General features: G+C 50.7%; 2 protein-coding genes and 1 pseudogene across 7 annotated transcripts; 1 reads left to right on the top strand and 2 right to left on the bottom strand.

Annotated features, from left to right (window-relative positions):
* Positions 1 to 516: 516 nt before the first annotated feature.
* Tmem125 (transmembrane protein 125) lies at positions 517 to 4,496 on the top strand. Of its 5 annotated transcripts, none has more exons than XM_017320149.2 (5): positions 517 to 760; positions 1,259 to 1,504; positions 1,938 to 2,081; positions 2,754 to 2,836; positions 3,066 to 4,496. In XM_017320149.2, the coding sequence occupies exon 5, from the start codon at positions 3,205 to 3,207 to the stop codon at positions 3,853 to 3,855; it is 651 nt and encodes a 216-aa protein (XP_017175638.1). In that variant the 5' UTR covers positions 517 to 760; positions 1,259 to 1,504; positions 1,938 to 2,081; positions 2,754 to 2,836; positions 3,066 to 3,204; the 3' UTR covers positions 3,856 to 4,496. The 5 variants fall into 5 exon arrangements, with proteins under 5 accessions (XP_017175638.1, XP_006503076.1, XP_011238798.1 ...); XM_006503013.4 differs by having other exon boundaries at positions 2,677 to 2,836; XM_011240496.3 differs by lacking the exons at positions 517 to 760; positions 1,259 to 1,504 and adding an exon at positions 1,524 to 1,837 and having other exon boundaries at positions 1,910 to 2,081; positions 2,677 to 2,836.
* A 10,723-nt stretch (positions 4,497 to 15,219) lies between these two features.
* Positions 15,220 to 18,475, bottom strand: 2610528J11Rik (RIKEN cDNA 2610528J11 gene). Of its 2 annotated transcripts, none has more exons than XM_006503272.3 (3): positions 18,193 to 18,475; positions 16,126 to 16,238; positions 15,220 to 15,958 (listed from the first exon to the last, which is right to left on the bottom strand). In XM_006503272.3, the coding sequence occupies exons 2-3, from the start codon at positions 16,142 to 16,144 to the stop codon at positions 15,642 to 15,644; spliced, it is 336 nt and encodes a 111-aa protein (XP_006503335.1). In that variant the 5' UTR covers positions 16,145 to 16,238; positions 18,193 to 18,475; the 3' UTR covers positions 15,220 to 15,641. The 2 variants fall into 2 exon arrangements, with proteins under 2 accessions (XP_006503335.1, NP_079848.1); NM_025572.2 differs by lacking the exon at positions 18,193 to 18,475 and adding an exon at positions 18,100 to 18,162.
* Positions 22,780 to 23,461, bottom strand: Gm12857 (predicted gene 12857; annotated as a pseudogene).

Here is a 24,535-nt window from a genome sequence, read left to right as displayed (position 1 = left end):
TGCAGCGAACAAAGCAAAGAGGAAGCCAGGCCAGGCACAGTTACCCTGTGCCCTGATCTGGGGAAGATTGACTTGGATTTCATTCTGTTGTTTGGGATTTTTGGTGGTGCTGCTGCTGCTGCTGCTGCTGGTAGTGGTTTGTTTAGTTTTTTAAATACACATCAAATGCAGAGAGAAGAACATACTAACATATAGTTTACAGAAGGGGTAGGACAGAAGATGTGGGACAAACTGTACATTCTCCAACCAGTCACCCTCTGCCCACTTGGGGCATGGTGTCTAGGACCCAGACTTGCTGATTAGAAGCAGAGCCCTGAACCATATCCCGGTTCCACCTTGAACACCCCTGTGGACACCCAGCATTGTCCAAATGCATCCCTGAGGCCCTCCAGGACCACACAGCCTGGGCCCAACTTGTCCTTCTGGTTTCATCCCAAAAGCTCAAAGGTCAAAATAGTCACACCGTCAGTCAGTTCACACTTTTATTTAGCCAGCCACTCAACAAACATTTATCGATTACCCTACGCGTACAGGCTACCGCTGGCTGCTGAGGTCATGGTGGTTAGTAAACTAGTACTTATCCCTGCAGTGGCTGGGGATACACCTCTGGGTCAGGGGTGAAAGCTAACTAACTAAAGATCTGTTGCGAATGAATATGGAAGAAACACGGGTCGTGAGTGCAGTCGGATCAGCCAGATCAGCCAAGGCATTTCAGCTCAATGATTCAAGTTGGCCAGACTCGGCCAGAGAGAGGCCGGAGGTAGGTGGGGGACAGTCCAGCTGAAGGGCAAGGGCTTCTTTTGCCTTGTCAAGAGTTGTGAAACTTATCCAACTGTCCAGCTCCAGCTGTCTACCTGAAAGGCCTCTACCCACTCATGGGGCAGGCTAATCCTGCCACTCACTTGAGGCCTCAAGGAAAATAAACAAAGGGCTTATTGGGGGAAAGCCTAAGACAGAGCTGGAGCTAGGTTTGGGGTATCGCTGATGCTGGACGCTGGGGCTGAGGATACAGTGGGATTCAGAACTAAAGTCCAGAATCAGCTGGAATGAGGAGGTTTCAGGCCAGTTGGAACCTCCTACTGGCTCTCCTCCTGCCTCAGCCTCTCAGGGTGCAAAGATTGCAGGCCTGGCTGTAGATCTTCGGGGAGGGGCTGAAGGTAAAATTAAGTTGGAGTTGTGGGGTGGGCTAGGGCTCAGACTGGGGCAGAGGGCCAGCATTCTTTCCTCCTGCTGACCCAATCTGCATATTGTGTTTCAGACCTACCAGCAGCGGACAGAAGCCCCTCCCTTCCCAGGAATGTCTCAGCCCCACTGAAGTCGCAGGGCCACGTCAGCCAATTGGCTCAGGCCCTGCCCTGGAAACAGCACCTGTTAATCCCCCCCTCCTTCCAGCTCACCTGGGTGCAGGTTAGGCAGGTGAAGCGTCTCCCCGGAAACAGACCTAGAGCGCCCAACCTGCTGGGTCCTGCCTGCTCAAATCGGATTCAGCACAGCCAGGCGTCCCGTGAGTGCCCCATACGCCCCACCCCCACCTTTTTCACGGGTTCTACTACCGGGAACCTCCACCCACGCTGGGGTCGTTCCCCAATAGACGGTGTCAGCACCTTCAGATGAGCAAGCCACAGTCCTGAGGAATGCTGGGACAGACTCCGCCCACGGTCCCTCCCCCAACCACCCTTGGGGCGTGGGCATTTACCCCACCCACCTTGCGTGCCAGGCAACCTCTCTGCAAAGGGCAGAGCGGTCCCCTACTCTGTCTCGTTGGAGTAAAAACGTGGTCTCGGCAGTGTGGTCCATGTGGGTTCTGATTCACCCCGAGTCTCTCTGGCTCAAAAAAGTATGTTTTGAGCTCCTTTGCCCCGTGGGAAGTCTAAAAGGAGTATGTTAGATGACTTCTCCCACTCCTCAGAATTAACTTCTCTGTCCTCACTTTTCAGAAAAAGCCTCTAAGAGGTGAGCTGGGGCTTCCCTGCCCCACTCCCGTCCCTCCTGGACTCGCAGCTGACACCTACAGGATCGGTCTCTCCTGCTGCCGGAAGTTGGGTTCCTTGCCGGCAGTGCTAGCTTTATTTTTACCTGATGTGAGTCATGCCGCCTGTCTTGTAGGGAACAGGTTAAATGAGTAACACTGTTAGATCCCTCCCCACATTCCCACGATGGGAAGGACTAGGCTGCGGTTCAAATCCTGAGTCCTCCTTTTGCTGCCTTAGAGAACACGTGGAGCCGTTTAGCAGGGGATGGACCCGTGGGGAGCAGGCAGGTTCTGGATGAGCGCCGAGAACAGGACTGGATAGAGATATGTTTAGAGGCAAGAGACAGCCCCTGGGGCCATGGATTGGCAAAAGCAGAAGGCGCTGAGGAGCCCCCGGAGTGGGCCGAGAGGGAGGGTGGGTGGTAACAGCATCTTGAGAAAGGAACACAGGAGGAACAGGTTCAGGGTAAGATGAGGAATTTGGGTTGGGCCCTGTTGCATCAGAGACGACCAGCACTGGAAGGAGAGACTTGGAGCATGCGTCTTCTTTTGCCTGACGGAGATAGGGTGGAACTAGAGGAAGAACGGTGTTAGGGGTCAGATCCTGACCCACAGAGAAGGAAGGGTACAGCCCTATGAGAGAAGGGTCAGGCTCAGCCTGCTGGTTCCAGAAGGGTTAAGTCACCAGCCTCCCTTTCCCATAGCTTCCCCCACCCAGGACCCAGCAGTGACAGCTGAGGCCATGTGAGTCTGATCCTGAATGAGGCATTATCTCTGACAGTTTGTCCTGTCATCCACTGTGGCACCACCAGCTTCCTCCGACAGCCTGGATGGAACAGGCCACCGAGACAGCCTGTGTGAGAGGTCAGGAGCTGGGCAAGGGGATTCTCTGAAGGGGAAGGGGAGCTCTGTGGTGGAGGGAACTCTGTTGGGGTCAGGGGAGGTGCTTTGGCAAGGTGCAGTGCTAGGGTTGTAGCTCTTGGGAATAGGTCCTGAGGACCCCGGGGAAGATTCTTGGGGCCCTTCCCTGAGACTCCCAGATGAGGCTATAGGGCCAGATGGGTGGGAAATAACTTGTGATCCTGTCCTGCAGGTGAGGGTAACCATAGCCTGGACTAAGAAGAGGAGACTGGGCTTCTCGCTGGCAACCAGGTGATGGGGACACAGGGTCACGACAAACACCCTCTGAACCCTGACAGTGATCCTCTGTCCTGACCCTGCCTGACCAAGCCATGTCCCAGCAAGCCTCAGTGGGCAGGGGGCTGCCCCCAGATGTGCTGGCAGAGCAGGTGGAGCTATGGTGGTCCCAGCAGCCCCGTCGCTCCTTGCTCTGTTTCTCCGTGGCCGTGATCCTTGTGGCTGGCTGTGGGGCCGGTGGTGTGGCGCTGCTGTCCTCCACCAGCAGCCGATCCGGCGAATGGCGACTAGCCGTGGGCACTGTGCTCTGTCTGCTGGCCCTGCTGGTTCTGGTGAAGCAGCTGATGAGCTCTGCCGTGCAGGATATGAACTGCATACGCCAGGCCCAGCACGTGGCCTTGCTGCGCAGCGGCGGAGGCGCCGACGCTGTTGTAGTGTTGCTCAGTGGCTTTGTGCTGCTGGTCACTGGCCTGACCCTGGCTGGGCTGGCTGCTGCCCCGGCCCCGGCACGGCCACTGGCTGCCATGCTGTCTGTGGGCATTACCTTGGCTTCCTTGGGCTCAGTCTTGCTGCTGGGGTTGCTACTGTACCAGGTGGGTGTGAGTGGACACTGCCCTCCGATCTGTACAGAGGCATTCTCCGCCCAAAATGGCCACGGTGATAACAGTAGCATCTTTAGCATCTCAGGACAGTTGTCTTCTGGCCAGCGTCATGAGACCACCTCCAGCATTGCCAGCCTCATCTGACAGAGATGGAGCCCTTCTTCCCATGCCCTGCCTCAGTATCCCCAGAACTTGTGGCAGACATTCACAGGTGCACGCATATATGTGTGTCGCCCCCACCCCCGCCATGGCATTTCATGATATGTGATTAGGAGCTCGTGTGCACCCTCATATCCATTCCATGAGAAGGTGAGGGATACCTCCTTGGGGCTGTTTGTATCATGGACTGTCATGCTCTATGCCTGGTCCTGGGGTCTCTAGAGGATACTCATCTGGAGTCTCTGAAGACTTGACCCATATTTCCAAGACCCTACAACTCCAGCCTTGCCCTATGACATCATCAAGGATCTCCACAGAGGTGACTGTTGCCTATCCACAACGACACTAGTGATCACTCTTCAGAGAGTGACTCTCGGGAAAACTGAGAGAAATGGCTTCCGGATGAGATGGACCTGACTGGGGAAACACCTTTGAGCTTGTAACCTAGCAGCTGGGGCCAGTGAGAGGTGACTCAGACACTCCTGCCTCAGTTTCTTAGAACAGTGTTGCTATTGATGCTTAAGAATAATTGCCTCTTGGGCAAGATGATTGGGCTCCTGGCAAATGTTCAATTAAAAAGTGACTATAGTGAAAATGAAATAAATTATGGGGGAAAGGTGGCTGTAGTTCTGTCTGCACCATGGCATCTCACCTCAGAGAGAGACCCTTACGCCCGACCCCACAGCCCACTCATCCCAGGCTATAGAGCCCCAGACCTGGGGTTTCTCTTCTCATGAGAAAAGGGGGAAGGGTCAAGAGGACTCTACAGGTTTGGAAAGAAACCTACTGGTGTCTGGTCCCAGAGAGAGCGGGGAGCCAGTCCTTCCCACGAGTTCACTTGCCGCTTACGGGGAGATTTAACCGGTGACTGTGTCTCTAGAAATGTGCCCCTGTCCTTATGTATAGTCTGCCTTCTGGGAAACAAGAACTGGCTGCGATTTGTGTGGCCACTGTACCAGTTGGCCCACTTCTGGGTTCTGGGAACTGAAGAAGCAGTAAGTCACTTCCTGCCTGGAGTCGCTCTGGAAGGGCTCCTCCCCCCCCCCCCCGCCCCCCTCGTGTGTGTTTTCTTTCCAGGTGACAAGAACATAGGTGAATGCTTTGGCCACTTCCTGCTACACAAGGTGGAGATTACCTGAAGACATCAGAGACTCAGAGAGACATCTGCCTCCTAAAAGACTCGGATGCAGGAAAAACTTGGAGTAGTAAAATTGTTGCTGTAAAGGATTTACTAATAAACTCACTTGGGAAATCTTAAGTTACACAAAGCTAAAGGAGCTAAATGCCAGTGGCTAGCACACTAACCGCACTTGCTAGAAACTGTGAGAAAGAAAATTCTGTACCACAGCTGAAGTGTGGGCTTGCTGAGAAAGTTCCTGCTTAGTTTATTCACTACGATGGACGATGGACGATTGACCTCCAGTTAGGCTCATTTCCTTAATAAAAGGAGACAACCCTGATCCGCACTTAGCCAATAAGCCCATCCCCATAACAAAGAATGTGTTCTACCGGGCAGCCCGAGTGGGCAGGGCAGGGTCACACTCACCATGTACTCCCAGCCTTCTTTTAAGTCTCCTGTGCTGTCATCCGGAGTATCACACTTCTGCAGAGTGGGCAAAGATGATCCTCCTAACGACTATAGACAGCAGAGCTGCGGGCTCTGGTAAGGCAAAGTCAGCAGAGAGGACAAACATGCCTCCTGAAGTGATGCTATGGGCTGGGGGGACAAGGGGAGGGGGTTTCCAACTGCGAGGAGGACAAGGTGGGCAGAGCCAGAAGAGGAAAATGGCACATACCAACAACAACAGAAACCCTGAGTGTTCCGTGGAGCTTGGTCCCTCCACACATTCAAAATGGGATCACTGCTGTCTGTCTTAGCAGTTCCTACATCTGGACTGAAGGTCCCTCCAGTCCCTCAGCATCTAAGTCAGAGGCCTCAGCGTGGTCCCACACAGTGGTGGCTCTCTCGCTGTCTCCTCTCCCGAGGCCAGTGACATCATCTCTGAGCACCCACAGGCACTTGCCTGATAACACACATCTTTATTCTTTAGAAGGGACACTCTTTGTCTCAGTCCTGATTGTACGGCTGCCCCCACACTGATATTGTTCTTCTGTCTTCAAGACCAGTTTCTGTCACAGACATACATTTCAGCCAGAGTGATCATGGTAGAACTAAAAGTAAAATCTAGCTTAAAATCTTTACCTTAAAATTTTTTTCCTAATGTCACATGGTCTCCTCTCAGCCCTATGGACCAGTCACACCAAACTTTCCACACACTTCCAACATTTCCTCGCCTTTTCTAGCCTTCCTATATCCTGCATCCCATCTTTCTCACCCTTTAGGACCCCATTTTCTGGGGAGCTGAGTTCTCTAGGGAGTCCTCTCTCACCATCTCCCCTTAAATTAGTGACTTGCTCTTTTTTTGGTGCCCACGACACCCTCTGCTGCAGACACTAACCCACAAGTCTTAATGTGTCTGAGGAGACTGGGTAGGGTATAAGCTCAGCTCTGCAAAGTGTGTGTTTTGTTTTTGTTTGTCTGTGTATCTCTTGTTCCCAACAAAGACCTGGTGTGCTGCAGGCTCTTCTATTGGTTGGCTGAAACATTGTAACTTGGGCAGGTGGCAATGTATACACAAGGGACAGTGAGACCCACCTTTAGCCAGGAAGGGAAGTTAGGTCACTACACTAAGTCCTTTCCTCCTGAGGCCCTTAATGCCCTCCCTGAGAAATCCTCACAAGAGGCACAGCCCTAGACCAAGTCCTGGAGGCAAGAGGGCCACAAAACATTCTTCCACCTGGACTGAGCAAGGGGTCCCTTTTCCTTCTGACTGAGATGGGCCTGCTCTCTCTCTCTCTCTCTCTCCCTCTCTCCCTCTCTCTCTCTCTCTCAGTATTTCTTTTACCACACTAAAGGAAATCAGGAATGCAGAGACTTAGAAGACAGGAAGGGGACATACAGCTTAGACCCTCACTGGGCCTGTGGCAGTGTTTCAGGCCCCCAGGGAAGGATGTGAGGGAGAGAACAGAGCATGTACCCAAGATGACCCACTCCCTGCCCACCCGACCATATGTGAGTCCCGTAAATGGAGCCCATATACTGCTTTTGTCACTAAAGCAGGCCTGCAGCCCACTGCTGCCTTGCGGCAAACATTTCACTCAACCTCTGCCTGGTCCATATCACCACCAGCAGCCCACTAGCCTCTCTGTTCTCTCCAATGCTGTCTCGCCAATGTTCTCTCCAATGTTCTCTCCAGGGCCTTCTTGAAGACACTTCCCCTTCATCTTCGCCTCCCTTGTCTTTTGTCTAAACCTCTGCTGCCCATTTTCACCCTCTGTCAGGTTCTTCTACTCCTTAGCCCAGCATTTGCTCTCACGAAACATCCTCCACAGAGGAGGCCACCCTCTGCCTTTGCTGCCCCTGCCCCCTTACTGACCCGGGACCCCACAGTGAACAGTCCTTAGAGAAAATCACCTTGGATGTACCACCCACCTCAGTCTCCACTGCTGACTCGGGCCCTGCCACTACATAAACACAGCAAGAGAATGTGAGAGGCTTCCTCTCCCCCTCCCTTTTGAGAGCCTAGGGAGGAATTTAGACTTTGTCCTGGAGACACTGAAAAACACGAAGATTTTAATCCAGGGAGGTCTGTGGCTAAAGTTAGTTAGACTGCTTGGCTCCTCGGGGAGATAGAGATTAGCCTGAGGAGGAAACGACAGAATGGTGAACTAAACTTCCCAGAAATGCTCTCTCAGCTTCCCCTGAGAGGCTGGGAAGAGGAGCTCAGAGAGAGGGAAGTGAAGGACCGTAGCCATTTAGGGGTATCAGAGAGAGTGTATGAGGCTGAAGAGAGGTGAGAAAGAAGGCTAGAAAGGGGATGCTAGGCAAGGGTTTGGGGGTCTCTCTATAGTAGGCCACTTCCTTATGGCCAAGAGAAAGCTAATGAAGGTTGTTTCCGGTCTGGTAGCATGAATATATGTGTGGTGTGCATCATGTATACATAGACACACTGGACACGTGCACATGAGAATGTGAAGCTCTGGAGTTGACACTGGGTGTGTTCCCTCATCTCTCTCCACCTTTAATATTGAGGCGGAGGTCTATCCCAGAGCCTGGAGCTGGCTGTTCCAATGAGTGTGGCTGCCCAGCTTGACTGGGAGACTCCCTGCCTCCAGTGAGCTCTGGGGAGCCAATCTCTAGTACTTAGTCTTGTGTGGCAAACACTCTACTCTGGAAGCCACTTCCCAGGTCCCAGTGAGGGTTTTACCTAGAGAAATGGCCTGGTCAGAACTGTGTTCAGGTGAGCCTGTCTGTCTGCACATGGTAGATTTGGAAGGGGCAGAAATGGAGCTAGGGAAGCAGGTGAGAAATCAACGCACAGTCCAGGTGTAAGGTCCTGGGACTTAGATGTAAGATATTGGGGCTGCTCCATTAAAGGCCCGAGATGCAATGGATGCTGGGAAAGCAGGGCCCTTAAAGGAGCCCAGATAGGAGAGATATGGTTCATTAAGCTGTGATCACCTGAAGATGCAAGACAGAAGTCAGCCTTGGAGCAGGGAAGGCAGGTGGCCCCAGGGTAAAAGGTGGCTGGAATGAGCTTTCGACTCCCTAAGGAAAGATAAGGGAGAATGTGCACACAGTTGAGTTTGTGGGTTTGAAGCCGAAAACTTGGAGAGGCCCTGACCCATGACTAGTCTCCCTGCAAGCTGGAGGCAGTTTTAAAGGGAGCTTCATGGAGGAGGGTCAGATGTATGACTGTTAGGCAGGAGGTTAGCTCTAGGAGGGACTGATGGTTGGTCCTCCAAAATAGGACATAAAGAACAACGGGCCCTCTGGCTGGGCCAGCTCAGAGTCCCTAAAGCAGGATACAAAGACTAAGTGACCACGGGAGCATGCCCAGAGCGCTACTACCCTTTCACCTACATTTCAGCTTTGGGCACTTGAATGCCTATACATATTCTTGCATTCTATACATTTTTAGAATAGATTGGAATCCTGGTAAAATAGGCTTCTGAGAAAAATACACTCATTTGCTGGAATTTCTAGGCCTGGGGGGGAGTACAAGGGAGGAAACATTGGGAAATGGAAAAATATGAGCCCCATTGCCTGCTGGGATCTGGGATGTCGGTGCCCATCTCTGTATCCTTTCTGAAGAACGTGTTTTTGTCTCCTTGCTTGCTAACAGTTAGCTCTTCGTGGCTCCCTTTATTACCGGGTCCGGTTGGAGTTCTCTTTCTGGAGCACAGGAATGGAGATTGCTTCTGGGGTAGAAGCCAGGAAACCTGAGACCTCCCCTGTGGCAAGACCAAGAAAACTCCAAGATTCCTAGATGCTTTGAAAGCCCACTTGAGCCACCATCAGGCATAGCTGGAGGCCAGGCTGCAGGCGTGGGTAGCAGTTGGCTATGGGCTGGAGAGTCTCCCTGGGACATTTGATGGTGAAAAGATGGGGCGGGAAAGCCCCAAGTTCTGTGGAGAGATTGACATGATGGACCTCAATGTCCAAACTGGGGGACAAAGAGGACCCATGGGAGCAAGTAAGGGGAGGCAGAGGTAGGCAAAGCTCCGTGAGTTCAAGACCCACTTGATCTACATAGACAATTCCAGGCCAGTCAAGGCTACATAGTAAGACCTGGTCTCTAGACAGACAGACAGACAGACAGACAGATGTGGGTACCAGAGGTTTTTCCATGGAGATCTCTAACCAGGCGTGACTCCAGAGTTCCAGAGAATGGAAGCAAGTGCAGGCAGGGAGGTGAAGTCTCTGCCATGCCTTCCAGGTCACTCAGTAACTCAGAGCCACTCTGCACTGAGTCTGGTCGGGCTGGGCTGACTCTCCAGTGAGGAGTGCGGCGGAACCTCCAGTGGCGCTTCAGAAGAGCAGATCTCTTCCCAAGTGTTACAGATCTTAGAACAAAAGGCTCAGACAATGGAGTAGTTCTCACACACCTTTAGTTCCCTGGATAGGATTTATATACAGTTTTGGGGGTGATTCAGGGTTCGACAGCAGGTACCTCTCATTGGCTTGGACTGAGAGCTTGGGGAAAACCTTATTTGCATGTGGGAAGGCTTGAGGCTGCTCCTATGTGATTGATAGCCACAGGCCTCTCCTGTCGGGGTTGTGGGGGCAGTAACTTCAACAGGAGCCAGGGGTCCAGGAAACATGATCGAACACCTTCCATCCCATGTAGGTGGAAATCACTACCCATCGGGTTCCAGGGGTTCCAGACCTCTGCTCGACTGGAGATCAGGCTGTCTGTGCGCAGCCCACTGCCCCACAGACAGACACCCAAACCAGCATTGAGCAAAACATTAGGAGCCGGTGAGTCACAGAGGGGAACTTGATACTTTCCCCGCTGACACTATGGTAAGGCTCTACTCTCTCGGGCTTGTTTCTATCCCAGGTAGGGATGAAAACCCACAGGAGTTTTCTCCGCTGAGACCATGCTACTTCCAGGGATGACCATGGTGTCAGTTGCTGAGCGTAGCTGGCAAGTGACAGCTAAGACATTTGAGCCTTAGCCTGTGGGTCTATACAGCAGAGCTGTGGGGAGAAGGTACCGCATTCATGAATGCTGATCTTGCTGTCCCTTTGACTGTTTTTACAGCATTCAAGATTTCAATCCAAATCCTTTACTGTCCTCACCAGATCTGAGTCCTGGGAAGCCACCTTTCAAATCTCCAGCAAGAATGAGAAGGGAGATTTAGCAAGCTCCTCCCGAAGAATGACCGCTGACTGCCCATCGAACAGAACTATTGTGGAGGGCCAACCCTTAGGGGCATAGTTAGCACCTGCTCTACTTTTCATCTAGAACTCAGTCTCGCCAACAACAATTTAAAGTAAATACCATTTCCATATCCAGTTTACTGAGAAATTGGGAACAGAGAGGTTCAATACCTTGCTTAAGGTTACACAGCATGTCAATGTAAGAGCCTGGCTCAAATCACTGCTGGAATGCTGTTAAGTGTATGTGTGTGTGTGTGTGTGTGTGTGTGTGTGTGTGTGTGTGTGTGTGTGCGTGTGCATGCATGTGTGTTTTCATGCATGCATGGGTAGACATATGTGCTCCTTCTCAATCTCAAGTGTCCTTAAAAGTCATCTACCTTAATTTTTGGGACATTGTCTCTATTGGCCTGATGTTCACCACGTAGCATAGTGGTTGGACAGCGATTCCCGGGGATCCACCTGTCTCTGTCCTCCCTCTCCAGTGCTGGGCTTACAAGCATGCCCCACTGTGCCCAGTTTTTCATATGTACTGAGGTACAGACTTAAACATGAGATCCTCTTGTTTGTGCAGCAAGCTCTACCAACCAAGTTGTCTCCCGAGCCTGGACGTTTCTTAAACTTCCTGTCTGTGGTTTTCATAATTCCGCCTTCATCTTTGGTCTTCCCACACCATAAGAGACATGGTCCTACCTTTGGAGGCAGCCAAGAAGCTGGGTTCTCCTCCAAAATCAGGTCTGGATTGGGGGCTCTGGGGCACAGCATGTAGTGATTACTGGTGAGGAGTGGGTGGTGGTGAGCTGGGGCCAGGACCTGAAGCCAGAAAGGCCAGATGAGAGAGGCTTCCCTCTCCTCTGGGGACCCTGACCCTCTCCTCCGGGGATCCTATGACCCTGACCCTCGAAGCTATGACCCAGGTCAGTCTTCCTCCCTGTGCCTGGAACCAAGCATGCAGAACACTTGGGAACAGGCTGCCCCATAGAATCAAATGAGTCCTAGAAGGACGGACAGGGTCCAAGGTTCTGTGACTTCAGGATCTTGTTCAGGCAGGCCTGGCATCTGACAGCACGTTCTGAGAGGAAGCCAGGCTTATGAAACCCTGAGTGGTGTGGGCAGGATCAGCAACTGCAATTTTGAATCAGACACTTACCATCTCCTGGGTCCCAGGTCCAACCCATGTCCTGAAGCCTGTGTAGAAATGAGGAATTTAAGCTGGGCGTGGTGGCGCACGCCTTTAATCCCAGCACTGGGGAGGCAGAGGCAGGCGGATTTCTGAGTTCGAGGCCAGCCTGGTCTACAAAGTGAGTTCCAGGACAGCCAGGGCTACACAGAGAAACCCTGCCTCGAAAAACCAAAAAAAAAAAAAAAAAAAAAAAAAAAAAAAAAAGAAATGAGGAATTAGAATCGCTCCTGCACAGGCTCAGAACTACACACTCAGGGCTGTTCCACCTCATTGGAGGCTGAGGGCAGAGAGCAGGTCAAACCACATTTGCAGCAGCTCCTCCCTCGGAGGCAGGAATGTCCCCTTAGGCCTGCTCCTCAGGGGTGCTCCTTCAGGGTCTTCAGCTGTGGAAGCCTCTGTTCTTCCCACGATTTCTAGGGTCAGATCATCTCTGAACTCAGGAACAACTGGTAACTGGGACCCCAGAAGCCAGACTCCTCCCTTCTACCTCTTTCCTCCCCATCTCCGGGCCACGCCCTTCTTTTCAGACAACCCCTGCAATTCCCACCCCTTCACTCCTCCCTCAGCATCTCCTCTCAGTTGCCCTCTCTGGAACATTCATACATGACTATTCTCTATGGTCACAGAACTGACACTTCCAAACCCAAGACCCCAGGCTAGACGACTCCCGGTTGAACCCCCTGTCTTGGGTATTTTCCCTGGAAATCCTTCCTCTGACATGGAAAGGTCATTCCTCCTCAACCTGCTCTCCTGTCCCAGGACCCAGATGCCAAGCCAGAAATGAGGGCAGCTCCCCAGGTCCAGAGTCAGCAACTTCCATTAACCCTGCCCACTTCCTGTCTCTGGAGCCTGTCCTACATCATGGGCCTCATCACCTATGGGACTCTTCCTCCACCCCTCCCTGCTCTGCCACCACGTGGCTTTAAATTTAGTTAGTTAGTCCTCGTGCACACATGAACACACCTGCCCCAGCACACACGTTTCTGTGGAGTTGATTCTCTCTTTCCACCTTTATTTGGGCTCCAGGGTTTGAACCCAGGTCAGCCCCAGACTTGCAGGCTCCTTGTATGATGTAAGAGCCTTTACCGTCCCACCCGGCTTACAAGCACTTTTTTTTGTTATTGTTTTTCAACAAGAGAAAGGAAGGAAAAAATAAAAAGGGGGGGGGCGCAGATGAGCCATGCCTCAGCTGTTCTCAGCTAGAGTGTGAGCTCTGTCTCTGGGCTTGAGGCCCTAACCAGAACTGTCTATTCCAGCTTTACTCCACTTAACTCCGCTGACTGGGGACTCTCCGATACCTTATTGTGGTCCATCTGAAACCTTTGTCAAGCCCTCCCTGCATCAACCACTTCCCCCAACGCTTTTCTTTCCTATGGGCTTTTCCTTTAAGGGCTGATATTGGGTGCACCCAAGCATGGTGGCTGCCTAGCTCGTAAAGATGGCTCCTTATCTGGGGATGATCTGAAACAGATAGCACCCAACCCACCCCCCATCACCCAATCATGTGTGCTCCAGGACCCTTTGCATCCCCCAAGTCCTGGGTGATTACATCAGAGGTGAATTCATGAGCCAGTTTGGACCAGTGTCTTGCCTGATTGCTTGAAACTGGATTCAAGGTTTTGGAAGTTCTAGGAATGCAGAGTCACATCAGTGTCCCTCTAAATGACAGCATTACAGGTACAATGCCAGCCACAAGTCACAGGCATAGGACAACCTGCTTCCTGCCTCCTAAGTCAACTGTCTCTTTGCTTCTAGGCAAAGCCTGGGTCCTTCCCCCAAACTTCTTTCTGCTTTTAATAAAAGACACTTAAGCCCCTCCCATCTCAAGGTCCCATTTCAAGCCTCTCTGGCTGAATCTCCCTTCACCCTTCCCTCCCCATTGTGCCATTGTATGTTTGTACAAAGCAGAGGGCATCTAGGAAGTCAGTCTTTCCCTTAGACCTTTCCAGGGCTCAGACTCAGGCTGTCAGTCTTACATGGCAAGCACTTTCCCTTCTGGGCCATCTTGCTGGCCCCATATTTTTCTTTTTCTTTTCTTTTTATCTTCTTTTTTTTTCCCTCCACCTCTGTCTCCACCTCTGCCTCTGCCTGTGCACTACCACTGCCTGGCCTGCCTGGCCCTGAGATTCTTGATGAAATCCTCCACATTTGCCTCCACTTTCTTGTCTTTTTAGATTCACACCTCAGCCATTCAACACATGCCACTGTCCCTTGGAACCATGTACCCCAGAACCCCCTTGCAGAAGCCAAAATTCATATATACAAGCACCTTATACAAAATTTTACAGCATTTGCATACTCCTCACGCATAGCCTTCCATCTCATCCCAGTTCTTTAATTTTACGCATATGGGTGTTTTGCCGGCACAGCTGTATAGTGTGTGTGCATGCAGTTCTAGAAGAGGCTAGAAGAGGGTGTTGGATCCCCTGAAACTGGAGTTACACATGACTGTGAGCCACTCTGGGTACTGGAACTAAACCCAGATCCTCAGAAAGAACAACAAGTGGTCTTAACCACTGAGCCATCTCTCCAGCCCCACTTTGACTCTTAATAGAATGCCTTCATGTTATTCCATTTTCATGGATTCAGCACAAAATAACGGTGTGTGGGGTGAAGACAAAGCTTAATTATTTGTGTCTCCGTGGGCATTTTCACCAAATATTTTCCATCCAAGGTTGGCCGAGTCTGTGCATGCAAGACCCTTAGATGTGAAGGGCTGAGTGTGCTTGTTTAGCATCAGTGAACAAGCTTGGGTGAGAATCTGAGATTACCCAAAAGTGGAGGAGTGGTGTGGGGGGCAGGAGGGGCTTCAGAGGGAGAGAGAGGGATGTGTGAGGGGAGGGGCTAACATGACCAAAATGCACGATACAGGTGTATGCATGTGTCAATTAATAACAGATTGTTATGCCTTTTTGAATATTTGTTTATTTTGTGCTTGGCACAAGTGAGCCACCCCACACATGTAAAAGTCAGATGAGAGGGCTGGAGAGATGGCTCAGTGGTTAAGAGCACTGACTGCTCTTTCAGAGGTCCTGAGTTCAAATCCCAGCACTCACGTGGTGGCTCACAACCATCTGTAATGGAATCCAATGCCCTCTTCTGGTGCGACAGTGTATTCACATATATAAAATGAATAAATAAATCTTTAAAAAAAAAAGAAAGAAAGAAAGAAAGTAAGAAGAAAGAAAGAGAGGAAGAAAGAAGCCAGCTGACAGCTTTGGAAGTCAGCTCTCTCATTTCACATGTGGATCCTGGGGGATCAAACTCAGGGTGCCAGCCTTGGCAGCAAGCCCCCTTACCTTCTGAGCCTTTTTAATAAAATAACTGTATTTTAATAAAATAATGAAGGTATCCTGAAGGAGAGACGGCCTGGGTGGTGGTCTCCAGCTATGAGCAATGCATTTAGGTTCAGAAAAATATAAAAAGACTCCTTATGCTAATCCAAAATGAAAATAGATTTATTAATAACTGTGAAAATATATTATAACCAAGTCATATACTTTATTGATAAGAAAAATTTTTCAGTAAGAAGTTTGGCACGGTCTTCTCCTACTGGGACATATGTGAAATCCCAGAACTTGTTGGTCAAGGCAACCCAAGAAGGGGGTAAAGTAGGAAGTGGGGGAGGGGGGCAAAGAAAGGAACTCAAGAGGCCTGCTCAGGCCTGTCAGGCTGTATCCTGGGACAGCGGGGAGCCATGGAGAGTTAATGAGAAATAGAATTGTCACTTTGGTGACCAACCAGTGTCAGAAAACCAGCTCCTGGTCAAGCTTTAGATACTAGCGAACTCTGACCCTGAGACTTGAGGAGTCACTCACTGTCTTTAAACTGCCAGGCATGGAGGGAAGTGTCCAAAGATGGAGCTCAGAGAGAGAAGTGGTCCCGGCTTCCCGTCGTCTCCATCTCACCAGCCCCAGGCTGGATGTAATTGTCCTCGATGAAGCCATCATCATCCTCATCTTCACCCACCGGTGGGCGGTTCCCACCCCCTGCACTGGACAGCGGGCGATGCCTGTAACTGGCATGGTATCGGCGGCAGAGGTGGCACTTGGCAGCCAGCGCGATGAGAATGGAGAGGACCACCGCCCCCAGCACAACCCCTACCAGCACAGGCCATGCCCGGCCCCCGGTGCCCAGTCCAGGGGCCTCGGTTGATGCATTGATGGCCCCTGAGATGATGGCTGCAGAAAAAGAAATGGAATTACAAGCAGTCGCCTGATGGGACTCCTGGGGGAAGGGGAGGTGGGGAGGGACTGAGAGAGCGTGGGCAGAGAGAGCCCTTCCTCCGATCTCAGCAGCTTAGGGGACCCAAACTGTGCTCAACCATCCACACCTCTGTACCACTCACTTGTGTTTCCTCCAATCATGGATAGACCTGATGTAGGTGAGCCTTGGCCTCTGCCAGAAAAGTCCTGGCTCCAGAGACACCACAGGCTCCAGGTAGCCCCGGGGGCACAAGCCCTGAAAAATAGAAATATAGGGGTTATATAGAGATCGCACCTTCCACACTAGACTCACAGCCATGTTAGAGTACTATAAATGCTAAGACAGGGCCACTGTCCACACCACTGGTCCACGGAATAGACCCAAAGCCTATTCAGCTTTGGGTTCAGCTCTAGAACAGGCTAACAATGGGGTGTCTAATGTTTTTAATTACCATATCTTAAGGATTAGGCACTAGCAGTGTGCTCACAACATCCATTACATAAGTATAACTACTATTCCTGCCTCACTGTTATGCACATAACAGCCCCAAAAGGGAAACCGATTCAGCTGAGGCCCCAGAACTTTAACTCGGGGCTCTGACACCAGAGTGTAGTCTGCCACGCTCCCGGGCAACCTGATAGTAGTCAGAGCAGCGGCAGTTCAATAGCAATTGTGTGGAGCTACCCAGCTCTGGAGCAGACCGCAAGAACAGAACAGAAGAACGAAAGAACATAAGATTGTCCCCAGATAGCCCAAGCAGCCCTGCCTCTCTGTTCCTGCATCAGGAGCCTCTCCTACTACATCCCTCAGGCCTTCCAGTGGAACCATCTCAGAGGACCAACTGAGTATGAAAGGGCCCTGATGAGAGTCATAGCACTCAGGGCTGGGAGACCCTACGGGAAGGGCATGTGAGCTGGAGAAGATCACATATACACGATTAGGCTTGGAAGCCTCGGAAGAAGGTCAAGAGTGTATGGAGAGATGCATGGGATCCTGAGGCACAGCTAGGGAAGGAGGAAGGGGACAGTTGGGTCTGTGCAGTGTCTGCTGGAGGGTGGTAAGAGTCAGAGACATCCCTGGGCAGAGTGGCCGGGCAAGGAACTGAAGGACTCAGCTTTGGCCACACTCCTCAATGTGGTACCCAAAGGATGACCTGACTCAAGATGCACCACCTCCTTCTCCAGTGACTCAGCCCTCCTCCCTGCCCTCTGCCACAGCGGTGTCCAAGCTACCTACTCTTTGTCCCTCTAGCCACCAGCTTCGATCTCCTAACAGGCATCTAGCCACCTCCTATCCACTCGGGAAGCCAACCAGAGCCTATGACTACAGCTCCCCGACATGCCAACATGTCCTCTTCTTAGGTGTGGGGGACTCAAAACCCAGCACGAGACCCCGAGACCAAGCATGTTCACTTCTGGGCTCTCATTCAAATCAGAGTTTTCATTCAAATCAGACCTTCCGGCTGGTGAGGTTGCTCCAGGGTCCACAGGTGACCTCTGACTCCTCAGCATCCAGTCAGAACTGGCCATTACCAGCCACACACTTCCCTGAGGCAGAGGGCTGGGTAGGCTGTGTAGGCTGGGTAGGCCTATGGTTGGGGGCTGGGAAGCTGGGTTTCTGGGCTTAGTGCACCAGGCTTGTAAAGTGAATTCAGGGGTGTGGGGAGAGATTGTATGGGGAAAGGGAAGCCTCAGAAACGGATCGTGCCTAGTTGACTCATTCATTCCCAGGAAACCTCTGGTTGCCTTCTGGGCCCTCTCTCGAGGCAGTCAGTATTCAAAAGACAAGAGTTTGTTATACTACCATGAGTTCATTTAGACTTTTCAAAGGTTTTATACCCGTTCCCTTTCTCCCCTGCCCTGCTCTGTGAATTCTTCCCAAAGACATAGGCAAAGTCACATCCCAAATGCCTCTGTACTCACAACCCACACCTGTCTGCCCATCCCCCTCCAACTGTCATTTCACAACCCACAACACAGTAATGCACACCCCTCAGATCTGCAGATACACACACTCAACTGGATCTAGTTTCTCTGCTGCACGCAGGAGCCCTTATGGATCAAAAGAGGCCTGAGCACCCTCTCCCACGACCCCAACGTCCCCTTTCCGCTCCCACCTTCAGACACTTTGCACAGTCCGTGGAGGTGGCTTCCGGCTGAGACTGCTGAACCTGGACAGGTGGGAGGGCCAGAGCAGGCGCTTGACTCACCTGGAACACTGGCTAGGTGGGCGGGGCGGAAGTGCAGGTGAAGGGAAGGCGGGGCACCAGCCAGGATTTGCAGCGTCCTCAGCAGGGAGGACTCACTCTAACACATTGAGGGGGCAGTAGGCTTGTTCCCTCCCCCACAGCTGCGGATTAGTGCAACTGGAATGCAGAAGGGGTCCAGCCTGTCTCCAAAAGGACAGATCTCAGCAGGCACCCCTACCAGCCCTGATAAACAAGTGGATTTCCAGTGCCGGTACAAAGTTCAAAGTTGAAGCCGGGAGTTTTACAGACCTGCAAAGGCAACAAGCCAGATGGTACCATGAGGGGAGAGAGCAATGAACAGTCTTCCCAGGCAGAGCCTGAGGAAACCAAGCTTGCTCCAGACTTCCCTGAAAAGTGCTAGCACACGGTGCGCGTGCACCTGTGTGTGTGTGTACACTGAAGTATCTACTCAAGGGGTTCAAACCTTTCTTCAGGTCTCCTGGTCCCCTTGACTTGACTTGCCAGACCCTTGGCCCTCTCTCTTCTTTCTCTTTGCCTCTATCCTGAGGACGGATGTCTCATTTCCTTCAAGATACAGCTCAGGGTCACCTCTACCCTGGCCAGCAGAGTCCGGGACACTCTTGGTTCAGTGTTTGTCAGGAACTTGGCCTCATTCCCACCCAACCTGCCTCCTAGCTACCTGGATGGTCTGTCTTCCCAGGGTAGAAGACAGTGTCAGAGGCACTCTGGGCTCTCATTACCCAGCACAGTACCCGAGGCTGGACACCACAGGACCAGGAGGTCACAGCTGGAGAGGGGGCTGCCCAGAGCGGTTGCCAAAGAAAAGTTCTGTGATGTCCTCTGTTTACTGACAAAGGGCTGCGGCGAGAAGGAAAGTGAGCAGGAACCGGAAGGGTTAATAACTTACAGGGTGCAGGCCTATGAAAATCTGTTTTATCTTCCTGAGAATGTGTTAAGACATTGAGTGGTAGGCATTGCCTGCAGCCCTGGCTTATCCAGAAGCCATGGTTGCTTCTCCATGCAGACAATTGGCCTATCCCAAAGCCCTTCCCAGTTGGGAGCAGTAGCCCTTTCCTCTTGCCTATAGCCTTAAACTGAATGCCTGTCTTAATATCCATTATTAAGTCCTGTGGCTTTTTAGGTCACTCCTGCATTTTTCCTTCCCACAACTGCTACCTAGCCTAGACTGGGACGCTGGTAGGGGGTGTGGCTAAGTGTAAGTTTAATTTTATTTTGAAAGAGTATCTGTGTGGTCCAAGCTGTCCTGGGAAGATGTCTTCCTCTTTCTGTTTCCTAAGTGTTGGAGTTAAAGGCACGTGCCGTCACAGTCTGTCTTGAGAGTTCTTGTTTTGTTTTGTTTTGCTTTGCTTCAGCAGGGGCATGGTGGCATGGTCTGCAGGCTGGGAGTTGGTGTACAAGGCCTGGAGTCTCTAAGGATGAAGTCCCACTTCACTGGTAAGAGCCCCTTGACACAGTAACTCCCACCCTTCCCACGTCACTGGGCCCCTTTCCACTCTACTCTGTGCCCCAGCTCACCTCCTTTCTTTGCCCAGACCCTGCAATGCTCCCTTTTCCCGGGCTCTGCACACTGTGACCCCAACTTTCCAACGCCGACACTTCCAACGCCTGCGCCATTTCTAACTCTAGCATTTCCACCCAGAAGAGTATGGGTATTCATTCCTCCTGGGTTCCTCACCTCTAGGGTCCCAACTTGGGTGCTTTTAAAACAGAACTTCCCTGCCACTCCCTAGTCTGGGACGCACTCCCCTCTCCTCTCTTGTGCGTTGGCCTTTGCTCCCACAGTCCAGTTCTGTGGGATGTTGTTGTTGTTGCTGTTTTGGAACCTCAGGTGAGCTATGAGTTGGGAGCCATGATATGATGTCTGTATCTATCTTGTTATCATATCATATCTCTAACATCTGTAATGGTAACAATGAATATTTCTGAAATAAGTTAATGAGTTGACAATTAATAAAATAATAATAGATATAAGTAAATAAAGTACATTAATAATTGACAGGTGAAGAGCCTGTACTGGTGTGGTGGAAGATGGAGATGTGGCGGGGATTGAGGTGCAGACCGAGGAAATGTGGGGATCCTATGAAAATGGGGAGACAACCTAGAAAGCCTGGGAGGCGGAGCCTGGGAGGCGGAACAGATGAGAAGGAAATGAATGTTATTTCAGGTGGGACAGCGAGACACCAGGAAAACTGGGTTTTATTTTATTTTGAGAGCTAAGAATTCATTCACCAACAGCTAATCTAATCAACGCCTACCATGTCCCAGGCACTGTGCTTGTTTTAAAATGGAGATATTTCTGTAACATAACCCTATTCTCAAGACCTAACACCCACCCTGTTAGCCACTTTCAAGCATGGAAATCGGTAGCGTTTGGGGTTACAATACTGTGTGGTTCTTACTGTCGTCATGGTACTTTTCTCCCACCAAAGGACACCCTCTACCCGTGCCCTCTCATCGTGTCCTCTGACCCCGGTTTCAGTAATAGCCCATGCCACGTTAACTCTGACCCTCATCTGGGCCCCTTCCCAGTCTACATTGTACCCCAGCTTTCTTTCTTTGCTTCTTCTCATTCAGTCTGTTGATTTGCCTTTTCTGGATATTTTGTATAAATGTAATAATATATGTGCCACATATACCTATTTATTTTATTTAGATAGAGTCTCACTATGTAGCCCTGACTGGCCTAGAATTCACTATATAGACCAGGCTGGCCTCAAACTCACTGCCCCTGCCTCCAGAGTGTTAGCATTAAAAGTGTGCACCACCACCATACCCCAGCCCTGCGCCAACTTTTGAAAGGACTAGTTCATTTGGTTCTCATAACCATCCTATGAGATAGAGGCTAATTATCCCCTTGCCAAATGAAGAAAATGAGGCTCTGAGAGAAGAACAGACATGAATCCCTGGCCAAGGAAACAAACAAATGGTCCGCACACCCATCAGTCCTTTATTCCAAGAATATTTACTGAATGCACACCATCCAATAAGCAAAATGCACAGCAACCCTCTGGCACTTCAGCCAGAAGCTCTGATGCAGTACAGCCTTTCCCTGGCAGCCTGGCAACTGTGTGGTAAGCTCTGGGCACGTTGCTGCCGTCGGTCTTTCATAGCAGTGATGGACGATAGCCCAGCCGAGAAATAAGACTCTTTCAGATAATGGTGAGTGCTACAAGTAAAACAGGGCTCAGTGGTTAAGAGCACATGTTGTTCTTGCAGAGGATTACGTCCCAGCATTCATGTGGCAACTCAAAAGCATCCGTAACTTCAGTTCCAGGGCATCTGACCCCTCTTCTGACCACCACTGTGACCGGCACCAGGCATGCAGCAATTACATAGGCATATGTGCAGGCAAAACACCGTACACATACAATAAAATAAATTCTTTTTTTTTTTTCTAAAGTAAAAGGGCTTCATGTAACAGTTTCATGCGACTATGGCAGGGGCCTATGACTTCAGAAGATCAGGATAAGAGGGGACCCACTGAGTTAGGCACTTTACTGTTGCTGTGACCAGCACACTGACAGAAACAGCTCAAAGGAGGAAGGGCTGATTTTGGCTCACTGTCAATCTATAACGAGCAGGAAGGTATGCCGGGTGTTCAAGCTGTGGCCGTGAGGGAGTGTGGTGGAGGTTGTTCACATCAGGCGGACGCAGAAGCAGACATCAGTGTAGGAAATGGTAGGAGACGGCCCACTCTCGAGGATCTAGAAACCTGCCTCCTCCAGTTAGCTCCACCTTCCAAACTTCTGAGATCATCAGTAGCTGGGGACCAAATGTTCGAAACATGAGCCTATGAGCGACATTTCATACCCAAACCATTAATGTTCCACCCCATCCCCCAAAGGCTTATGGTATAAAAATCTTATAATGGAAAAATTTAGTCCAACTTTGTCGAGTGTCTACAGAATCTTAACATTTCTAACATTATTCAAAAGTCTATTGCGGGATCGCCCCTGAAACTTAGAATAATCTCTTAGCAGTGAGTCCCCCTCCCTGTACACAAAGCGAAGGTATAAACTTCCAGTCTGCAGTGGTGCACCATCAACATTCTATCTTCAAAGGGGAGGGATCTTGCTATGAGAAGAAACATGAGATCAAAGCAAGGCCAGTCAGGCAAACCTTAAGCCCTGTAGCCCCATGACCAACATCCAGGGACATCCTATCACGACGTGCGCTCCAGCAGACCTGGACAGCACTAGCTCTGTGGCTTTTTCTGTTTTTAGCACACATGGCCTCTCTCTTGGTCTGGATCCATTTCGGACCTGCAGCTCTCTTCAACCAGACACCCACGTTCCTGGCATCTCAGACACCCTAGAGTCTCCACTGCAACTTGGAACTCATTTCACAGGTTCATAGATAACTCGTAAGGACTCCAACCCTACATAGCCGGGCCTCACGGCTCCTCTCTAGAATCTTTAAGGATGATTATGCAACTCCATTGATCAGCACTGCATGTATGATACAAAATTCTACTGCCAGCTTGGGCAGCTACCATGCCCCAATGGACCATGGTTGCAGAAGAGTGTCTGGGTGGCCAAACCTGGAAAAACTTTTTTTTTTGGAACAGTACCAAAGGAGCTCACAGTTTATTAGGCAGCAGCTGGGAAATCCGCGGCTAGGTTTGGCCACATGCTTCAGTTTATCTTTCTTCTTGATGGCATAGGAATTGGAGGAGCCCTTGACAGCGTTGATGAGCTCATCTGCAAGGCACTTGGTGGTGGTCTTGGTGTCCCTGAAACCCGAGGAGCACCTGTGCACAGCAGCCAGATGGCCTGATTCACTTGGCTCAGTGGGGACACATCCACAGCCTGCTGTCTCGCTGTCCCAGCCCGCCCGATGTGTGTTGAGTCTTCCTGAGGCCACTGTTGATGGCATTCACTTGGACCTACAGAAGGTTCTCATCAGTGAGCAGGTGGACAATCTCAAAGGCACCTTTGATGATTCACAGTCCTGAGGTTCTTACCATTGATACAACCGTGCATCATCATGGAGTTAGTAAGGCGCTCCATGATAGGACAGTGTGCTTTCTGGAAGCACTTGGCAGCATACCGTCCCTCACTCCGGGGCAGGCATACTTCTCCTTCACAGCAAAGCAATCCTGTAGAGAAATATCATTTATCTGCATATCATCAGTGCTCCATTTCCCAAAGAGCTTGATGTCTGGGTTTCTGCCACCGCTGGTGTGACTGTCTCCCATTTAGTCATTCTGAAGCTACAGACCAGGCTTCTCGGTCACGAGCTGTGGACCTGGCACAGATGTGAAGATGGAGAAACATTTCTTTAGATGGATCCACTGGAGTAGAGCACATGGTGGTACTGACTTTGCAAAGGAGAGGTAGGGTTTTACCAGTTTCTGAAGGTACTCACAGCGTCTTTATTCCTACACACTCACAGCTTGTCTTAGTCAGGGTTTCTATTCCTGCACAAGCATCATGACCAAGAAGCAAGTTGGGGAGGAAAGGGTTTATTCGGCTTACACTTCCATACTGCTGTTCATCACCAAGGAAGTCAGGACTGGAACTCAAGCAGGTCAGGAAGCAGGAGCTGATACAGAGGCCATGGAGGGATGTTCTTTACTGGCTTGCCTCCCCTGGCTTGCTCAGCCTGCTTATAGAACCCAGGACTACCCAGAGATGGCACCCACAATGAGACCTCCCACCCTTGATCACTAATAGAGAAAATGTCTTACAGCTGGATCTCATGGAGGCATTTCCTCAAGGGAGGCTCCTTTTTCTGTGATAACCCCAGCTTGTGTCAAGTTGACACACAAAGCCAGCCAGTACACAGCTTGTCTCTCTGTGTCTCTGTCTCTCTCTTTCTCTTGCTCTCTCTGTGAATACAGGATCTCTTTATATAACCCTAGCTGTTCTGGAACTTTCTATGTAGACCAGGAGACCAGGTTGGCCTTGAACTCACAGAGATCCTCTTACCTCTGCCCCTCAACTGAGATTAAAGGTGTGCCCCACCATGCCTGGCCACGGCTTCTCTTTAACGGTGCTGCTCTTTCTAATAACTATGGCTTCCTTACCCACAACTCCTAGCAAGTTCCTTTTCTGGCCAAACTCCAAGTCTTTTACTTTTCCCCTTCTGCTGTTTGTTGACAGTTCTCACTATAAACCTAACTAAAATCAGTCGGCAATAGCCATGCTACAGCTGGAATGCTGGGCTGCCTTGGAGTTTTCTCTGCTAAAATAGTCCATTATTTGTGAATTCAACCTCACTCAATTTTTTAGAATACAGGAAAAATATAGACAAATCCCTTGCAGGAATATAGCAGGAAAAGTCTCTAACTCGAATTCACAGTAGTTTTGTTCCTGTTGAG

Source organism: Mus musculus, chromosome 4 (genome assembly GCF_000001635.26).
Source record: "Mus musculus strain C57BL/6J chromosome 4, GRCm38.p6 C57BL/6J".
Taxonomy (NCBI): Eukaryota; Metazoa; Chordata; class Mammalia; order Rodentia; family Muridae; genus Mus; species Mus musculus.
Note: the sequence above shows the minus strand (reverse complement) of the source record. Positions and strands in the feature narration are given on the sequence as shown.

Excerpts from the sequence above, each read along its gene's own strand:
- Tmem125 (XM_017320149.2), top strand. The coding sequence starts at position 3,205 with ATGTCCCAGCAAGCCTCAGTGGGCAGGGGGCTGCCCCCAGATGTGCTG.